This window comes from Amphiura filiformis, chromosome 17 (genome assembly GCF_039555335.1).
Source record: "Amphiura filiformis chromosome 17, Afil_fr2py, whole genome shotgun sequence".
NCBI classification, from domain to species: domain Eukaryota; kingdom Metazoa; phylum Echinodermata; class Ophiuroidea; order Amphilepidida; family Amphiuridae; genus Amphiura; species Amphiura filiformis.
Window position 1 is genome coordinate 39,513,926 of NC_092644.1, and position 24,783 is coordinate 39,538,708.

At 38.3% G+C, this 24,783-nt stretch overlaps 2 protein-coding genes across 2 annotated transcripts; both read right to left on the reverse strand.

Moving 5' to 3' along the window:
- Positions 1-565: 565 nt before the first annotated feature.
- On the reverse strand, positions 566-21,898 carry LOC140137771 (uncharacterized). The gene is made up of 16 exons (XM_072159537.1): positions 21,750-21,898; positions 19,206-19,570; positions 18,462-18,642; positions 16,191-16,390; positions 15,021-15,398; positions 14,408-14,779; positions 12,913-13,042; positions 12,296-12,443; positions 10,806-10,951; positions 10,128-10,291; positions 8,545-8,937; positions 7,743-7,837; positions 5,126-5,274; positions 3,558-3,665; positions 1,465-1,596; positions 566-752 (listed from the first exon to the last, which is right to left on the reverse strand). The coding sequence occupies exons 2-16, from the start codon at positions 19,316-19,318 to the stop codon at positions 675-677; spliced, it is 2,787 nt and encodes a 928-aa protein (XP_072015638.1). The 5' UTR covers positions 19,319-19,570; positions 21,750-21,898; the 3' UTR covers positions 566-674.
- Positions 21,899-22,839: 941 nt separating this feature from the next.
- Positions 22,840-23,887, reverse strand: LOC140138431 (uncharacterized). The gene is made up of 2 exons (XM_072160325.1): positions 23,520-23,887; positions 22,840-23,239 (listed from the first exon to the last, which is right to left on the reverse strand). The coding sequence occupies exons 1-2, from the start codon at positions 23,861-23,863 to the stop codon at positions 22,867-22,869; spliced, it is 717 nt and encodes a 238-aa protein (XP_072016426.1). The 5' UTR covers positions 23,864-23,887; the 3' UTR covers positions 22,840-22,866.
- Between the last annotated feature and the right edge of the window lie 896 nt (positions 23,888-24,783).

Consider the following 24,783-nt stretch of genomic DNA (forward strand, 5'->3'; position numbering starts at 1 on the left):
AGCAATAAATTGTCTTTCTTTCAATAGTTATAATAATTATTATTATCAAGAAAGGATTGCTATTTACCATCAACACTGTTATCATATTTTGTCAGTAGCCTTAACAATACCAATCCAAGCCCCAGACATTTATCTTACTAGTGAAAGCACCTGTAGCCACTGGACAGATATTGTATGCTGATGGTACTTTTTATGAATAACAACAATTAACCTATGAAGTAGGCTAATGGTAGTGTTCAGGCCCGTACGCAGGGGGGGTGCGGGGGGTGCGACCGCACCTCCCCAAATTTGCAAAAGTACACAAAAGTCCCAAAATTTAAGAATTTATGAAATGTGGCAGCAAAAAAAATCAGGTTTTTTGCGTTTTTGGTCAAAAAGGTCCAAATTTGGAGGAAAAGTCCACTTTTCACAAAATCGCCCCCCCTTTGCAAAAAAGTCCACATTTTCAAAATCAGCACCCCCCCAAAAAAAAATCCTGCGTACGGGCCTGGTAGTGTTGATGTCAAAATGACAATCAATAGTTACAAAAATAATTTGAAGAGTTTCTAAGTTCTTTTGAGCCATATTTGACAAGAATATTAATTCCAACTTTCAATTCTTTTGAACCATATTTGACGATAAAATTAATTCCATATTTTCAACGGAGGATCTTGCCATGTTGTTACTGGTTGTGACTATTCACTAACCCAGATCTCATACTTATCCTGGGTATTATCCGATGTTTCATAGTAAGCAATATATGCTGATGAACTCTGGAAAACAAAATGGAGAATATTGCATCCATGAGTCAAGGAATAACATAGGGCTGCACGACTAAGTCGACTATAGTAATAGTCGGAGTCATATAGTCGGAGTCATGTATTACCGTAGGAGTCATATCTGTTCCTATCTGTTAGCATTGTAGCACATCTACTAATCACTTGGTGGTCTTGTTATGGTGGTGCCCATGGGTCACGTGGGCATTGAATTAAGTGCATTTTATAAAATAGCCTAAGATGACTGTCAATAGGAAACAAAGGAATTTTGAGGCTAAAGATTTTAAAGGTGATAATCTAACAGCATTTTAAATCAGGACATATCTCCAAACAGGCCCGTATCCAGGGGAGTGCGGGGGTGTGTTGCATCCCCCCCCAAAAAAAATGCCAAAGGTCCAAAACGTCCCCTTTTTTTACCCAAAAAGTCCCATTTGCGAGTGTAGCGAGTGAAAAATAGAGGTTTTATGCCTTTTTGTCCAAATCTGTCCCACCAGGTCCAAATTTTGATAAAAAGTCCACTTTTTCAAAATCAGCACCCCCCCCAAATAAATCCTGGCTACGGGCCTGTCTCCAAATCATAATTTCCTGGCTTTATCCGGGTTTCATTTGAGCAGGTTTCAATTTTATTATTACCGACTTTGTTTAGATCCGATTGTGTCACCTATAATTTGAGAGCTTGTAAGATCATTTTCAAAATGTAGCAACTTACATCGTATGAGAGTCTGTCAAATTCCAATGTACGTAGGAAGAGAACAGCCATATTGGACACTCTGTTAGGAGTGGGACGAACAGTGAATGGGTACACAAACTTAGATGCCATTGGTACATCAGAGATGAACAACTGAAAAGAAACACAGAAGATTAATTTAATTACAGTGTTGATTAATAATTTCATTACATAATAGTAAGTCTGACCATATCAAAAGGATGCAAAATTTGGTGTTGAAGCTTCAAAATAATCAGTGCTTAATGTTAAAAATAAAGAAAACTTCAGAGATCATACAAAACATTTAGTTGGAAGTATCTTTTGCTATAATATCAATTTGCTTTAATCTTGATGTCATTAAAAAAAAACATTCTATCATCTACATGACAAATTTGCGCTAGTATTATCATGATTATGTACCCATTTGATATGATTGTACTTTATAACAGATTTAAGCCATTCCACTTGTTACACAATTAATTGCCAGGCCCAGCCATTTACACAGAAAAATATTACATACCGCCAGTGTTCGAATTAAGAAAATAAAAGGGGTTGTCCCATGGACAACCAGGTTGTAATTTCTGGTTGTCCACCAAAGATTTTGGCTGTCCGTAAGCTGCCACAATCTGAAACAACTACATGTGACCAATAAAGTGGAGTGAGTGTAGTCAATTTATGAACAATTACTCTTAAATATTTAACAATTCATCAGTTGTGCTAGGTTTGAGCAAACTAACATGCTGAAAAAGTGACTTTTGGCTGTAGATTTTTGGTTGTCCGCTGGACAGCTAGAGTATTATTTTCGGTTGTCCGGTGCATGTTTTGGTTGTCCCGGGCGAACGGACGACCAAAATTTCGAACACTGCATACCGCGCTAAACAGAAAAATGCAACTTGAATAAGAGTTATGAAATTTTCTAACAATGAAACATATTCAGTTGACAAGATATGCAATTAGAAAGAAAAGTCTTTAAAGTGTCATAAAAAGTGGACCAAAGTGACACACATGCCAGGTATAGGCCCTATGCAATAAAATGACCGGAATGGTAGAACAATTGAAATGGCAGCCATGTTGGGGGACAGCACATACCTATCACCGGTTTTATTTTTCAAACTGGCCCATGGTACATTATGGAAGACAGAATTTGATTTAAATGAGGATGACTCTGTCATGAGTGACGTCGCATTCACACTCATTGTGGTCAGGTGAAGGCTGCCATAACTGGTATCATCCATTATCATACCACTAAGGGAAACATCAAAGATTTCCCGTACCATACCTCTGCTTCACCTAATAACTAATAATACTTGATATCAAGAATTATACATGACATATTAAGCTATTATATCTGCAGGTATGGATATGTACAGTCACCATACTCCTGAACCGGGCACAAAATGGCTGGTCCGCCTATGGGAAGTTCGGAGTCATGGCCACCAGTAAGGTGTCGAAATGTGTCAGAGTAGTGATCATTGTTGTCTTGAGTATAAAGTCTTCTTGAGTATAAAGTGAGCTTTATTTTCCCTAAACTCATCTAGGGAGTCCCATTAACATGATAGCAAAGTGTTACAAATAATGAACCAAAATAACACTATGGTAGGGTATTAATACTATAGGCCAAGATAAAAATCAAGTTTATGATTGGTTGCCTGAGTCCACACAAAGAAGATCAATCAGATTCTATTGTGTTTGCAAAAGGATGGAAATCATCATTAAATAAACCAACAAACAAACAAACCAAAATGTGTGATGGTCTGAGAAAACCTGTCAGAACTTATTAATTAAGATGTCAGCTAGAGGCCATGGCTGAAATATAGTCAATTTTCAGATTTTGGTTCCAGATTGATGTTTCAAATTTATTCACCTAATGCAGTGTTTTATATTTTAGTCATGTGATAATATTCTCTAAACTTACTTATAAAGATTTTGGAAAATTGGAAACACTGAGTTTTAGAATGCTGAAGGTACACATACTTTTTTAATACTAGTTTATGTTATTTATAAGCAAAATGCATATTTTGTCAAAACATGATCAAGTGAAGGCCAGGGTTTCTCCAGATCATCACACAAATACTAACAAACACAAGCAGACTTACGCTAGCATCTTGAGGTGTAGGTGGGCTGCCTTGATGTTCCTCTGGGATGTACATGCATGAGGTGTAAGTCTTGTCACAGGCCTCACGATTCATATCCACAACAGACATCTGAAAAGACAACATATACAGATGTGTTAATATTTTGTAATTGTATCACTAGTCGGCAGTCAGAGGGTGTACCTAAAGCTTTGTAAGTACTGGCCAATCAGGAGGTCAACTATAAAAGAAAACTAACCAATGGATGACCTCAACAGGACACAATTGTGTCACACTAATAGAGGGTAAAAATTAAAATTGGGCAAATCTGACACAATTTTCACTCACATGTAAAAACAAAAAAGTGACAAAAACAAAAACCCAACATTCTGGGCAGTACTTTTGCCTTTTTCTATGGAATGAAAGTAACACACCAGCGTGCATAAACCTCTCACAATATAAAGTTTTTTATACAGAACTGTAGCAAGCAGAATGAACATGCCTGCTCCAATTTTTATGTAATTTGCTATGTATTTCCTTATAACATCATATCATGATGTATATTCATACGTAGCGGTAAACGTAAATAGAAAGCAAATTTATACTTCTACGCTACTCAAATTTGGTACACTCACCGGAGCGCTTTCACCGGGTCAACCGGCGTCTTCAGCGGATGTTATTGCTCTGAAGATTGTTGTTGCTAGTGATGTAGTACTAGGACACCTCCGATGACGTCACAGATGTTGATGACGTCAAACAGCTCAGAGCTCTTGTCTCCCCAAAGGACAAAACTGAACAAGAAAAGCAATCTGGTGTCGTGTACAGCATCCCTTGCAAAGACTGTGACTCCCTATACATTGGCGAGTCTGGACGCAAGCTCGAAAAGAGGCTAACAGAACATAAATCCAAAGCGGCCAGTTCCAAGTCAGCGATTAAGGAACATGTTGACAGGAGCAAAGGACACCAGATTGACTGGGAGAACGTAAAAAGTGTTAGAAAGGGAGTCCAAGGACTTCCCTCGCAGGGTCTTGGAAGCAATCCATATCAGAACTAAAAGACCCAGACTGAACCGTGACAAAGGGTTGGACATCGACCCTGTCTGGGACAACCTCCTGACCCCCGGAACCAAGGGGCGGCACAACATCTTCAAGTTTGACGTCATCAACATCTGTGACGTCATCGGAGGTGTCCTAGTACTACATCACTAGCAACAACAATCTTCAGAGCAATAACATCTGCTGAAGATGCCGGTTGACCCGTGAAAGCGCTCGGTGAGTGTACCAAATTTGAGTAGCGTGAAGTATAAATTTGCTTTCTATTAACATCATATCAATTTGGACACAATTCTGATCTTATTTTGACTGCACCAATTCTTGATGGCCGTCACTATATATTTCAACTTTATTAGAGCCCAGGCTATGTAACTCTACTAGTGGATTATTAGTGACAAAGTGATCCACATTGGATTTGAATCTGTACAATACCAAATTTAATACGTCTATGGTCCTGCACTCTTAGCAGAAATCAATAAGGGCACCAACATTTTTAAAAGAATAGCCCAATGAACAATGTTAGCTGCATCACATATCTACCTGAATGACAAATGGTGTAGTAGGTGTCATCTGGATATTTTCTAAATTTCCATAAGGTCCCTGGAAATAAGTGTGAAGCATACTCTCAGATGTTTCCTTGGCTTCTGTAATGTCACATGCATCTACAATATCTACACACACCCAACGAGCTGAGGAAAACAGAAATAAGATTGATTAAAATTAAGCAACAAACTCTATTCTGACTTTCCCTGTCACACATTTTCTGCAAATAAATGAGGCACTTTATCTCATTGTTTTTTTAATTTTCATTATTAGAAAAAAATGCGGCTGTCATTTGGATGTTATACACTGAAAAACTTAAGAAAAAGTCAGGAAACTCAGCTGATTTGTGATTAACTTTAAGAAACCAGGGATGAAAGCAACTGCTAAAAGAGATACTTGAAACTGTTTCAACATTGCCTGAAAATGTGTACTTCCCTATAAATTTAAACCCACTTTTGGCATTGGGTACTTCAGGGTATGGGCCAACCTTCTCTACTGTCAGAAGATCTAGAGATGTTGAAAAAATGTAACATGACCTTTTTGGTTACACATCAGTTAACCTAAGACCAATTTTGATTGGTTACAAAGCTAAGATGGGTATAATTATGCAGACATTATCATTTTCAGCGGTTTAGCTGATTTCAGCATTTTTGGCGCCCTCTACGTACGGAGGCGCCAAAATATAGGCATGACTTTGTGATTCTTTGTGAAAAGCTTCTAATTTCACTCTTGCTAGATTGACTTCAATTGTTTTGCTAAAATTATGCCCAGCTCAGAAATAAAACCACAATTTGCTTGGATTTTATTTTATTATTGTTTTCTGATATGCACAGGATAAAATGGTGAGCGTATATTCTTTGTTTAAAATACAAAATTAGGATTTATATAAACACCAAATAAATCCTGACCTTTGTATGGGTTCAACCAGTTTACCGTGTGCCTTAGAAACCCGATAGACGGCGACATTTGACCATACACTAGGATCCACAACATGCTCATCTATCATGGGAACAGTTCTTAAGCCCTAATACATTTGTAGGCCTACTTTCATCCTTTGAAAATTTGGGTACACAAACTCATACTCTGCAACTTGAGGTCAAATTTTGCACTATGATTATGTAATTGAGGTTATTGGACTATGCCATTGGGATGAGACTATTGTGGTCCATAGTGATAAAATCAATTAACGAGGACTCTACTGATGGCTTTTGTTTGCTAATTACCATAGAATCTATATAGCGGTTATTGCCAAAGTTGCAATATGGTGGCACAATTGGGCGGAAAACTGTATGCAAACAACACGGCATATTAATTATACATGTTCTACATTTTTGTATTTTAAAACACTGAAGACCAAAATTGACGTTATTGCCATGATTGGATCATGGAGGTAGTAAGCCTACTACAACTCTGGCGGAAATTTGTTGCCACACCAGGGCCACACCAGCACGTTCTGGTGTTAAAAGCACGCAATCGAAGCTAAATATGGGATAGTTCCGTATTATTTTGTATAATAGTTGCAAATGCACATTCAGATTACACTTGCCCCTTCCCCACCCCCCCCCCACCCCCACCCCCCATTTTCCAATGTTGGGAGACTGTAATGTAGAAATGATGACGATTTTGTCCAAATCAACATTGCAATAGGGGAGCGGGAAGGATGTTAATAATTAACGCTCGGGTGTGGCAACATTTTTCGCCAAGGTTGTAGCTATACTACCTCCATGATTGGATTAAGTAAATAACTAAATCCTGTTATCTACCCAGCAATGTTTGCTTATCATAATAATTGTAACAAACTGTAGACAGAAAAGGCAAACAGACAGAAATTTAGAGTTTTAAATTAGAGAGTTGACAGGAAGTTGTAAGAGTTAAATTGTTATGGATATGATTGGTGTAAGAACGAAAAAGTTGAATGTCAGATCAAAGTCATCCGAGGTGAATTAAGTAATGTCAATCACAAATTGTTACAGGTCATTTGAGGTGGACTAAGTTTATATTTGGATTGTCAGAACACCTTCCCCAATCAGACACATTTCTCTTGTTTGGCTTGACTTTGCAAAGACCGTCTAATTTCGGTCTTGCTAGATTTACTTCGCAACTGTTTTGCTTAAAAGTATGCCCAGCTTAGAAAAAAAACCACAATTTGCTTGGATTTGATTTGATTATTGTTTTCTGATATGTTCGGGATAAAATGTTGTGCGTATATTCTTTGTTTAAAATACAAAATTAATGGACTTCTTTCTATGCTAATATTACATTATTGTTTTAAAGAGAAAAAAAAGTATCCAAACAGTTGGGCGCCCATTCCTTTTTAAAGGACTTTTTATTTCTTATTGTTTTCAGTGTTTTTCATCCTATTTCTGAATCAACTTCACAGAAAATGGTAAAAACATGGTTTTTAGTGTTTTTGTTTCAAGACTAGTTTTCATGCCTGATCATGTATTGAACCAATCAGAGATATGATAAGAATTTGTTCTATAGGGGATTAAGCTTCAATTGATGAGACATCTAAATAGCTCTATTTGATTGGTTACTCAGTTGATTTTATTATGAAATTAACCAATCATAGGCACTCTAAGGAATGGAGTAGTTCTCAGAGGTTAATACTTACAAGCAGAATAGGTTCTTTCTTGATAATCCACAAATTCAGATGCAACCTGGAATCTTGGGCATGTAACACCAGGTGTACAACCCAAATCAACAGAGCTGTAAAACAAATCCAAAAAAGCAAAATGTGTATTTGACTATTTATACCCAATTACAAAAAAATTATCAAAGTGATGTCACTACTATAAAGAAAATAATAAGGAATTTGTACTGTGATTGGTATTCCAGGAAAATATAGCACTAATCTTTTGGAATTCAAACAATATTATCTTGTTTTGCCAAATGATGAAAGTCACGAAACATAGCAAACTTCTAGTCCTTAGGTAATAAAAGTCAAACCTTTGCAATTTGAGGGAAAATTGACCAAAAACATGCAAGTTTGTATGTTTTCTTACAATTGTAATCACTAAATTGTAAGACTTGACAGAAGTCTAAGCATTCAAAATCTGAGTATAGGCTAGGAGTAAGTTTGTTGATTTTAAAATATTATTTTTGATAATAGGTTATGAAAAAGATTAGAAAACATGTTTCCACTCAGAAATTGACCAATTATTAAAATGTGACTTTCATTGCCAGTTAGAACCAACTTAAGGATAAGGATTTAGCTATGTTTCATTTGGCAAAACAGGATAATATTTCTTGAATCCAAACAATTAAGTGCTGTACTTTTCTGGAATCAGGAGTACCTCAGACTTGTGATATTAAATAATCTGGATGTGCATTTTTCAAAGGCAACTGCTCTGTTTTGATGAGATGAAGTTAAATACAAATGCAAACTAAATAAATCCCGAAATAAATAAACTTACGGTTCATTAACACCGAATCCTGGGCCATTCAAATCTTGGTTCAAGTCTGGTTCATCAATAGGTTCTGGTTCTGGTTCTGGAATCCAAAATTCTGGTTCTGGTTCAGGTTCAGGTTCTACAGTCAAGAACCACTCATCTGTTGGTTCTGGCTCAACTGTTTCTATAAACCAGTCTGTTGGCAATGGAGAAGGTTCTGGTTCTGGTTCAAAGACAGGTTCTGGTTCTGGTTCAGAGACAGGTTCTGGTTCCGGTTCAGAGACAGGTTCTGGTTCCGGTTCAGAGATAGGTTCTGGTTCTGGTTCTGGCAAGGAAACCAAGGAACAGGTTGGCACTACCGCATCAACTGGCATCGGCACGGATATCTCATTGTGACGATTCAATATCTTCCATGGGCTGTTAAGAAGGAAGTGAAACATAAAACATTTATCAGTTGCTTTCAACACTGTATCTATACATAATATGGATTTGGAACAGACTTGTTGACATCAAGGAATTCAGACAAATGGTATTCATTCTCTTGGTAGGACTGACGTCACACAGGGGAAAAAGCCTCGTTAAACCAGTATGCGCAAGTGCAGTTCCCTTTCGTCAAGCTGATTGCTATGCGTGTGCTTGTGCAAAAGGGGACAATGATTCCGAATGTCTGACCGAGTGAATATCATGGTTTGTATCAAAGCCTGGAAAGTTATGAACATATTGCACTATAAAGGCTGGCTGAGTGTGTCACATCGTGCAACAAAGATTAAATATATATAATGCTGCCCTCTTGGATAGACGGTGCAGCTGTTAATGAGAGCCTGGCGGGGGGATACTCAAGTTTGGTTTGGGTATGGGTGTGCCGCTGAGAATTTGAAAAGGGACCCATCAATATTCTGATTTTTCAAAAAATCTGAAACCATCGATATACCAAAATTCAAAATTTCGGTCAAATTTACCCCAAATTGTCTTAATTTTTACAAATTTTCCTCCAAATTTTGGGGAAATTTTGGCTACAGTGAGGCACAATTGGGCTATTTTCCATAAAAATTGAGAAGATTTAAAAAAAGACCCATCTAAATACCAAAATCAAATGGGTCATTAATATACCAAAAGGATGCAAATGCTGTATGAGGATGAGGGCCAATTGTCCAGGAAGTATCCAAGATAAAAATTTTACACCCATTCTGCACCTGTTACCATGTATTTTTAGAATCAGTCTTGATATCTTTTTGGTAAATGCAAAGGCATGCAATGCCAAATTGTTAAACACAATGGTGATAGAACCACAGATTAATAAATAAACAGATTGGAATTTTCCATGCCTGTGCCTTCTAAGCGTACTCAAATTCAGCTGACGCTGGTTCAGCCTTCAGACTTAACGACATCGCACGAAGTTTCTTTTGTGTAAGATCGTGCTATTTGCGCTATTTTTGAGTTTGCTTACGCAGTACCTGACTTAACGTCGATCCCAATGGGCAACATGCCATGTTTCCACGGTATGGATAGAACAATCGGCTCTCATGGATATGTGAGAATATTCTCATTGCATACAAAGCACAGGGACGTTGCCTGTTGGGGTACTATCTGTATCTCTATGTACCTACTTGTCAAAGATATCCACATGGAATGTTGTGGCATTATAGACCTCCTTAGCAGCCGTCAAGGCATCCAGGAATTCAGATAATTTGGTATGGATGTCTTGGTTCATAACAAAGCCTGGGAAGGCATGAGCATATCGCACGAGGGTTGGGTGTCTCACAATGTGAAGCTGAAAAAGAAATATTGTAAAAGATGTAATAAATCACTTGCTTGTCAGCCAAACCACATTATGAGAGTCTATAATAATTTTAGGAGCTTATGTGGAAGGGACTGTGTACCTCTGCTTTCTCGGTGTTATTCTTTGTGAATGTGTGTACGTTGATAAAGACAAACACCCGAAAATAGCATAGTAACCTCACAAACTGACCCTGTCTTCCACAGAGTATGCCAGGACAAGCAAACACATTATTTCTTGGCCTAATTCAATTTGTGACTATCAATACACAAACATGTTTTAGGGCTCATATTGAAATACCCTACCACGTTTTCACACAGAAAGAAGGCAGGATTCCCCTCGCTAAGCGCGCGCCTCAGGAAAGCTCGGTCATAAAACGGATGGATTATATGCATCAGTGATACACCCTGCCCAGGATTTTAACAAAAGAAGGCTAGCACAGGAAAACTGCAGGATGGCGCACACCTTCATGTGTAAGGGAATTTCAATATGAGCCCTTAAGACTTACATTGGAGTCTGTAGGTATAGGAGGATTCTCATGGACACGACGAGGTAGGTACATAGTGCAAGCGTAGTCATTCCTTTCACAAGTAGCAGCAAGATGAGATCTTACTATCCTCACAGAGTGTGGCAAAGTCAAACCTAAATCTTCATCTGACAAAGAAACAAATACCAACTGACTGTAAGTTTATATTCGGAAAAACAAAGAATGGCTCTGCCTTTTCCGTAATGGAAAAAGATGCCCACATTTGACTAAAATGAAAATGTTGAAACCTCCAGCATGAGCAACCAATTTTGTTCACTTAGATATAGTTATAGCTAGAATCCTGGTAAAAAATTGTTGGCACACTTGTACTAAACAATAGAAATATGTGCCCATCAAACTTGGAGAGGATACATGCAATATAATTACGTAAAGCACATACCCCACTGTGTCTCACCCTTCTTCACTCCCCATCTTTCAATGTTGGAGGGTCTCACAGACCTGTTGACAACATGGCTTCGTCCAACGTTGAATTGGAAGAGCAAAGGCCGAGAAATACCAAAAGACAGGCAAAGTATGCCAACATTTTTTCCAAGATTCTAGCTGATCATAATCATCTGATTCAAAATTAACAATGACTTGGCACTATAGGAATGTGACCACCAGAGGGTTGGCCAATAAACAATCTAGAATACGTCATGGAGCCATCGGTTCCCGCCCATGACAGAACTGTCAAGTAGCATCCTTGCCCAATGGGAAGCGAGCTGCATCCTAGTTACCCTGAACATGACTGCTGTGGTGGGACCCTCCATTTTTATCAGGTTTCCAGGAATGTATGGGGGGGGGGAGTCTCACAGTATAGGGCCATGCAGCCAAAAGGGCTCTATTTAACGGTTTTGTAGGACAGATGTTTCAAATGGACAAATGTTGTGATTGGCTTGTTTGATCCAAGCATCCATCTTTGTAAACTGATACACTTTCCAAGATGCATATGTCAATTTTCAAAACATTTCCCATGTAAAATTTACTTTTTTTGGCATTTTAGCATTAATCAATTAAAAAAAATAACAAAAATCCTGAATTATTTTGACCGTTGCCATGGAAACGGAACAGAATGTGCAGGTTACAGATTTGGCAACATGGCAGAAAGGATTCTACAGACTCTTCTGAACATTTTGATATATGATTTGTCCATTTGAAACATCTATCCACCGATGTGGAAATTTCATGGGACTGGCCCCTATACTGTCACACACTACCTTCTTCCTGAACAAAATGCCTGCCACATCAACAAATCCCAATCCTGAGGTGCCTCAATTTGAGCAGGATAGGGTGGGCAAGACATAGGGCACCTCCATGCCACAAGCCACCCCATGATCACAGTTAAGGGTGTTCTGGTTAGCCAAATCTTCAGTTTTATTTCTCACTAATAATACATGACCAACATCATTCTGACAACTTCTTTGCACAATGAGATTCATAAAATACAATTAATCAAATTAATGTCTACTTACTTCTTCCATTATTTCCATTCATATACCTCAGCAAGAGTGGTGTACACATAGTTACAGCCTCATCATATGATGGTGCATTGACAATGGTCCTGACCCACACACTTTTATGGTAATGACGAGCTTCAAAACCTTTGCCCTGACAAAGTACCTGGTTACAAAAAGTAAGAAGAAAAGATGAATTTTGCATATTAGGCTGTATAAAAAATGAAGTGTTTTATTGAAAATTTCTTCCAAGAGCATGACCTAAACAAAAAATATCCTTGATTGATTAAAAAAGAGAGAAAGAACGACACATATAAATCTAAGAAGAAGAAGTATGGAATAAAGGTTAAAAGTTAAGAACTTTTGAATTTGCATTTTCCCAGTTGTTCTGAAGGGTTAAGCATCAAGAAAATGACTGATAAACTTGCTTCTAATAGGAAAATAAGGTTATACTTGTTTAGGGTAAGAAATTGCACTTGTCATACTTTTTAGCAATAGGGTGCTTATTAAGACTTTGTGGTCATGCATGATACCCCCTTGTCAATGACCAGTGCCCCCCCCCTCCCCCCACCACCGGGACACCCATAATAGCCACACCAGCGAAACTGATGTATTGTGAGAGCAATTTGACTTACATCATATTGTGGCTTCTCAGCATGCTGTGCAGGTCGTGGGCCATTAGGCCTGACACCAGGTCTGCCACCATTTCCGCTAGGTCTATTGGTTTCTCCAGTTGTCTGCCAATGAGGTTGACTGTGTGGACCTCTATGGGAGGGGAGAAGTTGGAAGTATTAAGGATTTTATTATCAGATACAATGTAATTAATATCTTATACAAATTCACAATTTAAAGTAAAAGTTTGGGACTATAAAAGTTCATCTTCTTGACTTTAGCTCAACAGTCTACTGTACACTAGCCAAGTTATCAATTCAAAGTACAGCATTATTCTATTGGATTAAGGGGGTACTACACCCATTGCATTGGCTTCTACCTTTAAAAGCATGTAAGCTACATTGATTCCGATGCCACCAATAGAATGAGAAGATTTGCCCCTTCATTTTGCATACCACTTTGTTCAATTTGTTTTTCATTTCTTCACAAAATGCCAAAAAAAAAAAACCATAAAAAAAAATGCAATGGGTGTAGTACCCCTTAAGAAAGCTGGAATATTCCAGTTTATGGATTAAAAATCCCCAAATGAAAAAGCTGTTGTCTAGTATTTCCACACTTTTACCAACTGATTTTCATGCAGTATTTTTCTGGCATTTATCCTTCAAAAAGTAGGATAATAGCGGAGGAAAGAGCCGGATTATGACAATAGAAACTGACACAGTTCTGTATCATGCATATGCCAGTGAATGCAAAATGTATGGCAAATGGTATCTCCTGTAATTATGCAAATTAAGTAAGTAGTGCAAAATTTCCCTGGCATTTTATCACAACAGTTAATTTCCAGTTTGCTTCTCTGCCAGAATAATACTATAAGACCAATAGAAACATGCTGGCTGGTATGTGATCAGCTATTTGAGAGAAAGAATGCACAAGTGAAATAGAGAGCCAAATACAGTCAGTCTACCCTGAAGTACAAAGTACTGACGCAGACGCACACATTGTGCCGACTTTGAAGGCACGCATACCTGCAGCGGAGAAGCAGCACTACACACTGTTAAAGCGCTGTATACGCGCGCGTTGTCACTTTGTACTTCAGAGTGGACAAACTGTAGAGAGAACTAAACAATCACTACACACACATCTACACCCCACCATCCTGAAAATGACATCTGAAATGTTATATGTAATTGACATAATAACCCAAAATTGTGGAGTCTTTGTTTGCTGTGCATGATAAACAGTACAAAATATGCCTGTGAACCGTATTCAGTATTTCTAATGCATAGTGGACATATCTCTAAAATGCAATTGGCATGCAATTGCGACCTACTGCAGACCGCTCAAACTGAGGACGGTGCTTGTCTGCAGGTAGGTCTACAGTTTAAATGTGAAAAGTCTTGTGTGTGTCCTCATTTGCAGGCGAACACTGATGCACCCCACACACACACCTCCCCACCCCCACACACACACCTCCCCACCCCCACACAGAAAGTTAATTAGCAAGACTTCTTTTTTTACCTGTTGTCAAGTTTTCTGTTAACAACGTCCCACCATTGCTCCAGCACCTTTTCAAACTCTCCTCTCCAATAGCTCAACAAGATGTCATGTCCGCGATCCATCTCCATTTGCATATTATCAAAGATATCGCAAACCTGAATTGTCATTATTGGTGTTACCTCTCTAGGAAGGCCATGACTACCTCCGATTCTCCTTTCCAGACGTAAGATGGTGTTTGCCCACCATTCACTGGTTGTTTGATGTGCTTCATCATCCCATGAGGTAATGTTAAGTGGTCTGCCTTCGTCCAATTCGATTTGCATTAAGTCAAAGATTTCAGTCAGTTCTGCCATTGTATTTGATGGAATGTCATCTGGGAACCTCAGTGGCCTCCTGTTGATAAAAATCATTAAGTGATATAGCAACAGTGGCCAACTTGGGTCTGCATGGCCCACAGATTTTGTAAGATTTTATAGAATTATGGCTAATCCTAACCAAACCATAATCCTAATCTCTTGAGGTGGCAGCAGTTATTAACTCTTTTTTTTTCAAATTGCATCAAACAAAACAAGCTATTTGTTTTCAAAAACAAAACCTTCACTAATGTTATAAAGCACTTTTCCTTCATACTTACTTGTTACCAGAGACGACTCTCTTGACGATTCTATCCCATACACCTTCCACCATTGTTTCAAACTCTTCTTGCCATTCACTCAATATGATGTTATTGCCAGCATCCTGTTCTACCTGCATGCGATCAAAGAGATCACACACCTGCTCCGTTACTCGTGGATGAATCTCTCTTGGGATGCCATGGTCTCGTCCAACCCTTCTATCAAGGCGTTGAATCAGTCTGTTCCACCAGTTGGACATTGATTTATGGGCTTCACTGTGCCATGCTGAGATGTTGAGAGGACGACCTTGGTCGTATTCTGCTTGCATTAGGGGAAAGATTGCTGTTAAATCTTCCATCACACTGTCTGAGACATCTACAGCAAGCTGTAGTCGGTCACTGTAATTAACAACAACAAAATGAGCTTTTAGAGCTGTCTGACATCAAAATTCACTTTGATTTGGAGCCAAAATATAACATAATTGAATACTGGAGTGGAAGAATCCATGAAAACTGTTTTTGAGATATTAAGAAAAAAGTTAATATTTGGAACAGTTTTATAGACAGAATGTTTTCATCTTCGGAGGACCTTTAATACATGAACAATATTACATACATTTAAAATTATATATGTTTCCATGGCAATGGACAGGTCTTAATTCTTCCACTAATATATTGCAAGTGCCAGTTCCATAAGCAGATGTGTTTTAAATAGCTACAGAAATTTGATAATTATCCATTAATTTCACCAGCAGAAGCATGTAATATGTTAGCAAGAAAGCTATTGTAGTGAAAAGCAGATTTCATGGATGAACAAAATTCCTCTTTAACCCAATATTTGTGGAAGAAGGGCCCAACTCCAGGGATTGGGCCTTTCTTCCATGAAAACCATTATTAAATGTACGTGGGAGACTATTTAGAGAGTTAATTGGCCTGAGTCATAACTTTTTGGAACCAGGCCAATTTATACTGATTTCAATGGGGCTAATTAGGTATTCATGCGGCCATATCTTGGGCCCTCATGATCTGATTCCCACCAAATTTGGACTGTGGATGTTTTTCATCATGCTCCACCGATACATGGTATTCAAAACGCTGAAATGCAAAAAATAGTTTTCTGTGACATCATCACTTCGGTACTCTATAGTCGTATTTGCAATAGCCAAGTTACTTTTTGGAGGTATTACTTACGTGCCCATATTGTTGGTGATCCTCCCAGTAATTCTATCCCACCAGCCTTCAACCATAGTCTCAAACTCCTCTTGCCATTTGCTAAGCTTGATGTCAACTCCACTTTCTTGTTCCTCCTCCATTCGATCAAACAAATCACACACCTGATTTGTTAGCACTGTTGGAGGATCATCTGGCATGTCATGGACATCAGCCCCAACCTAATAGCAAGATATATTGGTAACAAAATCTATGAAAATATGCTGCATCACAGTTTCTCCACAGATGCAATTTTTGTTAGAACTATACTGAATACCCAACTTTATAATACTACTATTATTCAATATTATACACATTATGAAACTAAAGTCGTATGCACTCTTTAAGATTTTTTGATTAACCCTCATCGTGCAGCGCCACTTGTTGTAATACAAGCAATGAAGGGGGTTGCTGTTGCAACACCCCCAAATTTTCTATATTAAAAGCCATATACTCTAATATTTGATACCACTGTATAATAGCTAGGGGTCACCACTATCCAGATATACCAAAATAAGTACCAACATTGCCTACATAATTGTCACTATGATGTCATAATGTGTGCATGCCCTTGTAAAATTGGGAAATTCTGGCTATGTACAAAGGAATGGCAAAAATATCTTTTGGCTAAAAATTCTACGAACATGTGATTTGCAAAGGATTTTCTCCCAAATATGGAAATGACTATTTCAACCTAACTACTAAGTAAAAAGTTGATATTGTGGGCCTCACTAACCCCTCTCCCCTGGTCATTGTTGATAGCTGGCCCTATCCCGGGTAAGGTGCTGGGGTTAAAAGGTTATCACTAAAATGAGCACAGAGGATGGCTCTATGATTACTTCAAATTATTTGGGCATAAACTCACACACACATTTTTTAGATGAAACACTTCGGGGTTTGGTACACAGAATCAGAAATGCGTAGGCTACATTCAATGCACAGACATGTGTTTTTTTGTGCATGGTGTAATTGATATGATATGCATATATTGCCACGATAAGCATATATTTCATGCATATGAGAACACCATTTGCAATGCATACAGGTGATTTGAAAAATAACCCATCATCTTTGATGAAAACAACCTATTTTTGTGCAAAATTTCTGATGAGTACATGGATACATGTACAAAGAGTGGCGGGAGGGCAGGCCTCTTGTGAATAGTGGTCATTGCATGATCCATGTCACCATCAGTCACTCTAACAACAGGTCACAGGATACAAAGAGTGGCAGGAGGGCAGGCCTCTTGTGAATAGTGGCCATTGCATGATCCATGTCACCATCAGTCACTCTAACAACAGGTCGCAGGATACAAAGAGTGGCAGGAGGGCAGGCCTCTTGTGAATAGTGGCCATTGCATGATCCATGTCACCATCAGTCACTCTAACAACAGGTCGCAGGATACAAAGAGTGGCAGGAGGGCAGGCCTCTTGTGAATAGTGGCCATTGCATGATCCATGTCACCATCAGTCACTCTAACAACAGGTCGCAGGATACAAAGAGTGGCGGGAGGGCAGGCCTCTTGTGAATAGTGGCCATTGCATGATCCATGTCACCATCAGTTACTCTAACAACAGGTCGCATGCTGGGAGTCGTAAATATGTACTACCAAACGGTTCTCTGTTGAACACAGGCCATTCAGATTGCCAAGATTATTGAAACCATTTAAGAATTCTTGTTTCAAGTGATGACACCAGTGTGTTAGCAAGCCATCCATCAGCCCATCATTTTAGACAGGCAGTTTGCTCCTGGGACAGGCAAAATTAATACCTGTGACATAAAAGTAATTGTTGAATAAGTTCTGTGACCTCAAAACAAGACCAGACTAATAAATTAAGGTTATAGCAATAGCTATTTGAAGTGACTGAACTCCCAGAACGGACAGAGGTCTGGTTTATGTTTTCAGGGTCAAACTTTGGACAGGCAGTTTAGGTGAAAATGACAGGCACTTGTCAAATCATAACTATACTTTGATCAGCTCATAATAGGCGGGAAATGTTAGGCTTTTACCACTACGCCGAAAAAGTAGACCCACATTAAGAGTGCTATTAGTTGACCTGTCTGGTATTATTTTGTGTGTAAAGAAAGTAGACAAAGTATAAGACTTGGAATAATAATTTGTGATGCTTCTGGCGAGATGTCACAAGACAATTTTCAAAATAAAATATTTTGATATTAATCCGCGATGTTATAAGGTCCGCTAATTACGAGCTGATCAAAGTATAAGACCCTGGATGACACTTGTCTACTTACCCTTCTGTCAAGACGTGTTTGTAGAGTGTTCCACCAGTCAATGGTGAGTTCATGCGCTTTGCTGTCCCATTCTGAGATGTTAAGTGGTCTACCTTGATCAAGTTCAGCTTGCATTAGCCAGAACACTTCTGTGATGTCTTCCATCATACCAACAGGTACATTAGGAGCCAATGGTGGCCGTCTGAAAATGGAATATACAATTCAAGTTTGATGTCTTCAGGAGTAGATTACTATTTCAATCAATCAATCAACTCAACCTATAAATCAATTGATCGATCAGGCAACAATCAATCAATCTATAAGTCAATTCATTAATGGTCATTTACAAAATGTAAACAAAACATAAATGCTTGCCCTCATGTAAATAGCTCAAAAAATAGCTCAAAATGTATTGCTAATGTCACTTGAAATACAATTTGTCTCGTAAAGCTTAGCCCAGACACACCAAAAATGGAAACACGTCCTGATACATGCCTAACTGGCCCAAAGTTTTCAACATTCCATGATTACTTGCAATACAACAAATATTTTGGCATGACTGTGCTGAATGTAATTTACCTGAATGGATGTAAATGTCCCTTCTGTAAAATGGGCTATTCCACTTAAAATCCACACTACCCCTGTGGAAGATTTAGGAAATTTCATACTCCCTCTGAGAAAGATTCAACCCGAATCTTCCACTAACGGAGGGTGTGTTTCACATGGAGCTGCTCATGTGTTCATTCCATTTGAAGTGAATCTTACCCATGTTCAAGTCTTGCATTGATCCTATCCCACCATCTCTCTGCGTATGTTTCAAACTCAGCTTGCCAATCACTCAAAACGATTTCACTTCCTTGGCCATACTCTTCCTCCATGCGCTCAAAAAGGCTACACACTTCATCCACAATAGGCTGTGGTAGTTTCCTGGGTAGTCCATGGTCAGCTCAATTCTTCTCACAACCCGCTTGGTAAATGCATTCCACCAGTCGCTAGTTGTATTGTGAGCTTTACTATGCCATATTGATACATTTAGAATGTTGCCTTGATCAAGTTCATTTTGCATGAGGTTGAAGACTTCTGTGAGAGATTCCATCATATTGGAGGGCATGTCGTCTCTGAGGCCATCTCTACAGTTTTTGAAATATAAACAAGCAAAAAATAACATAACAACAATTCATGCAATCAGTAACCCCTCGCCTTTTTTGGTTTTTATTAACAACCTTCCAGAGCTTTTTGCAAGCAATAAATGTTGTAAGCAGGAATATTATTCACAGCACATCTGGTCTTACCCTTGGAATTTTGCGCTATATGCATCCAACCCTTCTCTAAAGAGTTTGAAAATTAAACACAAGCACAAGGAGTACATGAGTGAATACATTTGCTTCAGTCTAGTTCTCAGGATATTCAATTGAAATCTAGCATAATTTATGCATAATAATATGCCAAGAATGTGCAGCACAGCAAAGATCATGTTGATGACATAAGAACACCTTCTAATGCAAGTTTCCTGATCCATTTTGGGGAATAAATCAGGAACACCTGCTCAAAATCCAGATGGAATACTAGTAATAGGGATAACCATCAAAATTTCATGTTGCCCCTATTGCTACAAAAGATCGTTTTCTGGATAGAACTCATCAATAGAAGTATTTTGGTGGTTAAATTGTCAAAATCGGTCAAAAACCTTTCGAATTATGAATTTTCAAAGTTTCCCATTCTGACCGGTCATTGGAACGAAAATGATATGACAAGGTCCAAAAAAGCAATTGGGAGCAAAATTGGCATAAGCATATATTTACCTTAATATATTTCTTTATTTTAACATATATGCAAACATGAAACAAGCATATTGTGAAAGTATCAAAGGAGTTTCTTATGAAATGGCACTTTACTAGTCAATTGCATAAATTATTTTTTCAAACCGAGGCATTGAAATCATGCATTAAGAGAACATTTTGCCAAAATCATCCAAGATGGCCGATATGGCACAAAATCAAAATTGCACTAAGTACAGTTGAACTTTTTTTTCACAACCAAAAATTTCAATGTTATTGGGTTTAATATGACCAATTAGTAGGTGTATGCAAAGAAAATCTTAAGTGTCATTGAAGGTCATTGACTCATTCACAACAATAGAGGTTATCCACTTCACTCATCATGCTCATGTGTGACTTCTAACAAAAGGTGCTGGTTCCCGTAGTATTCCTTATTCAATACAATTCAATACATGACCTCGAAGTTAGCTGCATGACTTTCGCGGGCTATTTTGAAACAGTTATGGTTGCACATTCAGGTACTTCTTTTGAAAGTTCTAAACAAGGTATATAGCCAGCAGCAAGTTGCAGATGGTATAGGCCTAAATATAAGAAAACGTTTAGGGTTGGAATCAGGTGAACAATACATCGAATGAGCACGAAACTTCACATTTATGTTCAGAAAGGTGTCTTCTTAGCATGATGCGAAAGGAGTATAGAAATTCCAAAGGGAAGCTGGTGATTTAATTTGTAACTCGAGATCTACTTGTTCAATTTTTTAACCTTTTTATAGAGGGTATGATAGAGGTATTACTGGCAACTCTGCCAAATTACAGCTCAGTAGGCCACGTTGTTCACCTGATCTTATTGACATGAATATTTTGTGCCATTCTTGAGCAGTGCTGAACTCAGCCACTGGCAATTAAGTGCACTGTGGCGATGGACCAATTTTGACTCGCACTTACAGGAAAATGAAATAAGTTATGTTGCTGTAATTTGCAAGATAGTTACAAAATATAATTGGCATTTACTTCCCCAATTTTTACAGAAAAATATTGAAAAATAAAAGAATGAGATCAATTTAGAAATGTCTGTGCAAGTAGTGCACAGTTGAGCTCCCTGCATGTCTATGGGAGTGTTCTAATCAAGTTGATGGTTCATTGGTCATCCCTACTAGTAAGTAGTACAGGGCAGCAAGAGATAAACACTTCAAACATGGTTGCTTAACAATGAGCTTGTTATTGCAAGTTGACTGATTCTGGTGGTGTCAGTTAGTAAAAATAAGTTCTTTTTTCTTCATTACAAGCAAATGGAGTACTAGTAAGCAGCACAGGGCAGCAAGAGATAAACATTTCAAACATGGTTGCTTAACAATGAGCTTGTTATTGCAAGTTGACTGATTCTGGTTGTGTCAGTTAGTAAAAATAAGTTCTTTTTTCTTCATTACAAGCAAATTTTGAAAGCATTGAAGTCCTCAAGTTGGGCGGCCCTTAATTCAAGCAAGCGGTAAATGTTGTTAGCAGGAATATTATCACAGCACACCAGGTCTTACCGTTGCAATTTTGCACTATATGTATCCCACCATTTCTCTGCAAATGTTTCAAACTCAGCTTGCCAATCACTCAAAATAATATCATTTCCTAGGCCATACTCTTCCTCCATACGCTCAAAAAGGCTACACACTTCATCCACAATAAGCTGTGGTAGTTTCCTGGGTAGTCCATGGTTAGCGCCAAATCTCCTCTCAACACGCCCAATAAATGCATCCCACCAGTCACTAGTTGTATTATGAGCTTTACTATGCCATATTGATACATTTAGAATGTTGCCCTGATCAAGTTCATTTTGCATGAGGTTGAAGACTTCTGTGAGAGATTCCATCATATTGTAGGGCATGTCATCTCTTAAGAAGAGGCCTTCACTACAGAGTTTGATATATACACAAGCATACAAAACATAAGATTATGTGGAGAGTTGGTTTACTCTGCACCTATAACAACTACATGTATGTAAGCAAGGTATGTACGGTGTATCAAAGCAGTAAAGGAGTGCATACAATTGCTTTAATTTAGTTATCATAAAATTAAATTGAAATTCAGCATATATTATTGTGTCACAATTTATGCAAAGAATGTATACAGCAAAGTCCAGATGACTCAAGAAGATCACCACAAACACAGTACCACTGGAAGTTTGAAGTCTAGATGGAGTACTGGTTGCTCAGATCTGCAGGAGTTAAACACTTCAAGCATGGTTCAAGTCCCTGATTTGTTGTTTAATGGTTTATGGAATGATGTGGGGCCGTAGTGGTCAGCTACAACCTGAAAAGTGTGCCGAGGCTGGTGGATCAACGTCTAGGTGTTGTGCCTGTGTATAGCGCACTATAAATCACTGCGCTATTTTTTAATGGTTCTGTAACAGTGAGCGTGTTATTGCAAGTTGGCTGGTTCTGTCAATGTCAGTAATAAATGTATGTTTCAGTTACTTAACAGCTATCCATGATTGTAAGCTCCAGGTTGCATGGATATCTACTTAACCATAGTGCAGAAATATATATTTTGTGCATTACAAGCAAATTTAGAAAGCAATGGGGTCCTAAAGTTGGGCGGTCCTTATTGAAGCAAGCGATAAATGTTGTTAGCAGGAATGTTATCACAGCACACCAGGTCTTACCGTTGCAATTTTGCACTATATGTATCCCACCATTCCTCTGCAAATGTTTCAAACTCAGCTTGCCAATCACTCAAAATAATATCATTTCCTTGGCCATACTCTTCCTCCATGCGCTCAAAAAGGCTACACACTTCATCCACAATAGGCTGTGGTAGTTTCCTGGGTAGTCCATGGTTAGCTCCAAATCTCCTCTCAACACGCTTGATTAGTGCATCCCACCAGTCGCTAGTTGTATTATGAGCTTTACTATGCCATATTGATACATTTAGAATGTTGCCTTGATCAAGTTCATTTTGCATGAGGTTGAAGACTTCTGTGAGAGATTCCATCATACTGTATGGCATGTCATCTCTTAAAAAGAGGCTTTCTCTACAGAGTTTGATATATACACAAGCATACAAAACATCAGATTGTGTGGAAAGTTGGTTTACTCTGCACCTATAACAACTACATGTATGTAAGCAAGGTATGTATGGTAATTGGTATATCAAAGGAGTAAAGGAGTGAATACACGCTTTAATTTAGTTCAAATTAAAATCAATTCAAGCAAATTTAGAAAGCAGTGAAGTCCTCAAGTAAGGCAACTCCCAATTTAAGCAAGCAATAGAAGTTGTAGGCAGAAATGTTATCACAGCACACCAGGTCTTACCGTTGCAATTTTGCACTATATGTATCCCACCACTCCTCTGCAAATGTTTCAAACTCAGCTTGCCAATCACTCAAAATAATACCATTTCCTTGGCCATACTCTTCCTCCATGCGCTCAAAAAGGCTACACACTTCATCCACAATAGGCTGTGGTAGTTTCCTGGGTAGTCCATGGTCAGCTCCAAACTTCCTCTCAACATGCTTGATAAATGCATCCCACCAGTTGCTAGTTGTATTATGAGCTTTACTATGCCATATTGATACATTTAGAATGTTGCCTTGATCAAGTTCATTTTGCATGAGGTTGAAGACTTCTGTGAGAGATTCCATCATACTGTAGGGCATGTTGTCTCTTAAAAAGAGGCTTTCTCTACAGAATTTGATATTTATACACAAGCATACAAAACATAAGAATGTGTTGAAAATTGGTTCACTCTGCACCTTGGGCTAAACTATGTGTATGTATAAAGCAAGGTTCATATGGTATATCAAAAGACTACAGGAGTAAATACATTTGCTTTTAGTTCTCTCACAATTCAATTCAAAGCTAGGCTATATTATTGCGTCACAATTTATTTAAAGAATGCACAGCAGAGCCAGATGACAAAAGTAGAAGATCGACCTTATAATGCAAGTTTCACAATTCATTTAAAAAATGGGAATGAATCAAGAACACCAACTACTGGAAATATGAAGCCTAGATGGAGTACTGGTAGCACAGATCTCATCACAGATCTGCAGGATAACTCTTCAAACGTGGTTGATTAACCAGCCTGCTTTTTGCAAGTTGGCTGAATCTGTTAATGTCAGGAATAAATGATGTTTTAGTTGCCGAAAAGCTATATATAATTATAAGTTCCAGGTTGCATGGATTATATCTGTTTTATTAAAATGCAGAAATATATATTTTGTGTATTACAATCAATTTAGAAAGCAATGGAGTTCTGAAGTTGGTTGGCCCGTAATTCAAGCAAGCAATAAATGTTGTTAGCAGGAATTTTATCACAGCACACCAGGTCTTACCGTTGCAATCTTGCGCTGGATATATCCCACCATTTCTCTGCAAATGTTTCAAACTCAGCTTGCCAATCACTCAAAATAATATCATTTCCTTGGCCATACTCTTCCTCCATCCGCTCAAAAAGGCTACACACTTCATCCACAATAGGCTGTGGTAGTTTCCTGGGTAGTCCATGGTCAGCTCCAAATCTCTTCTCAACACGCTTGATAAATGTATCCCACCAGTCGCTAGTTGTATTATGAGC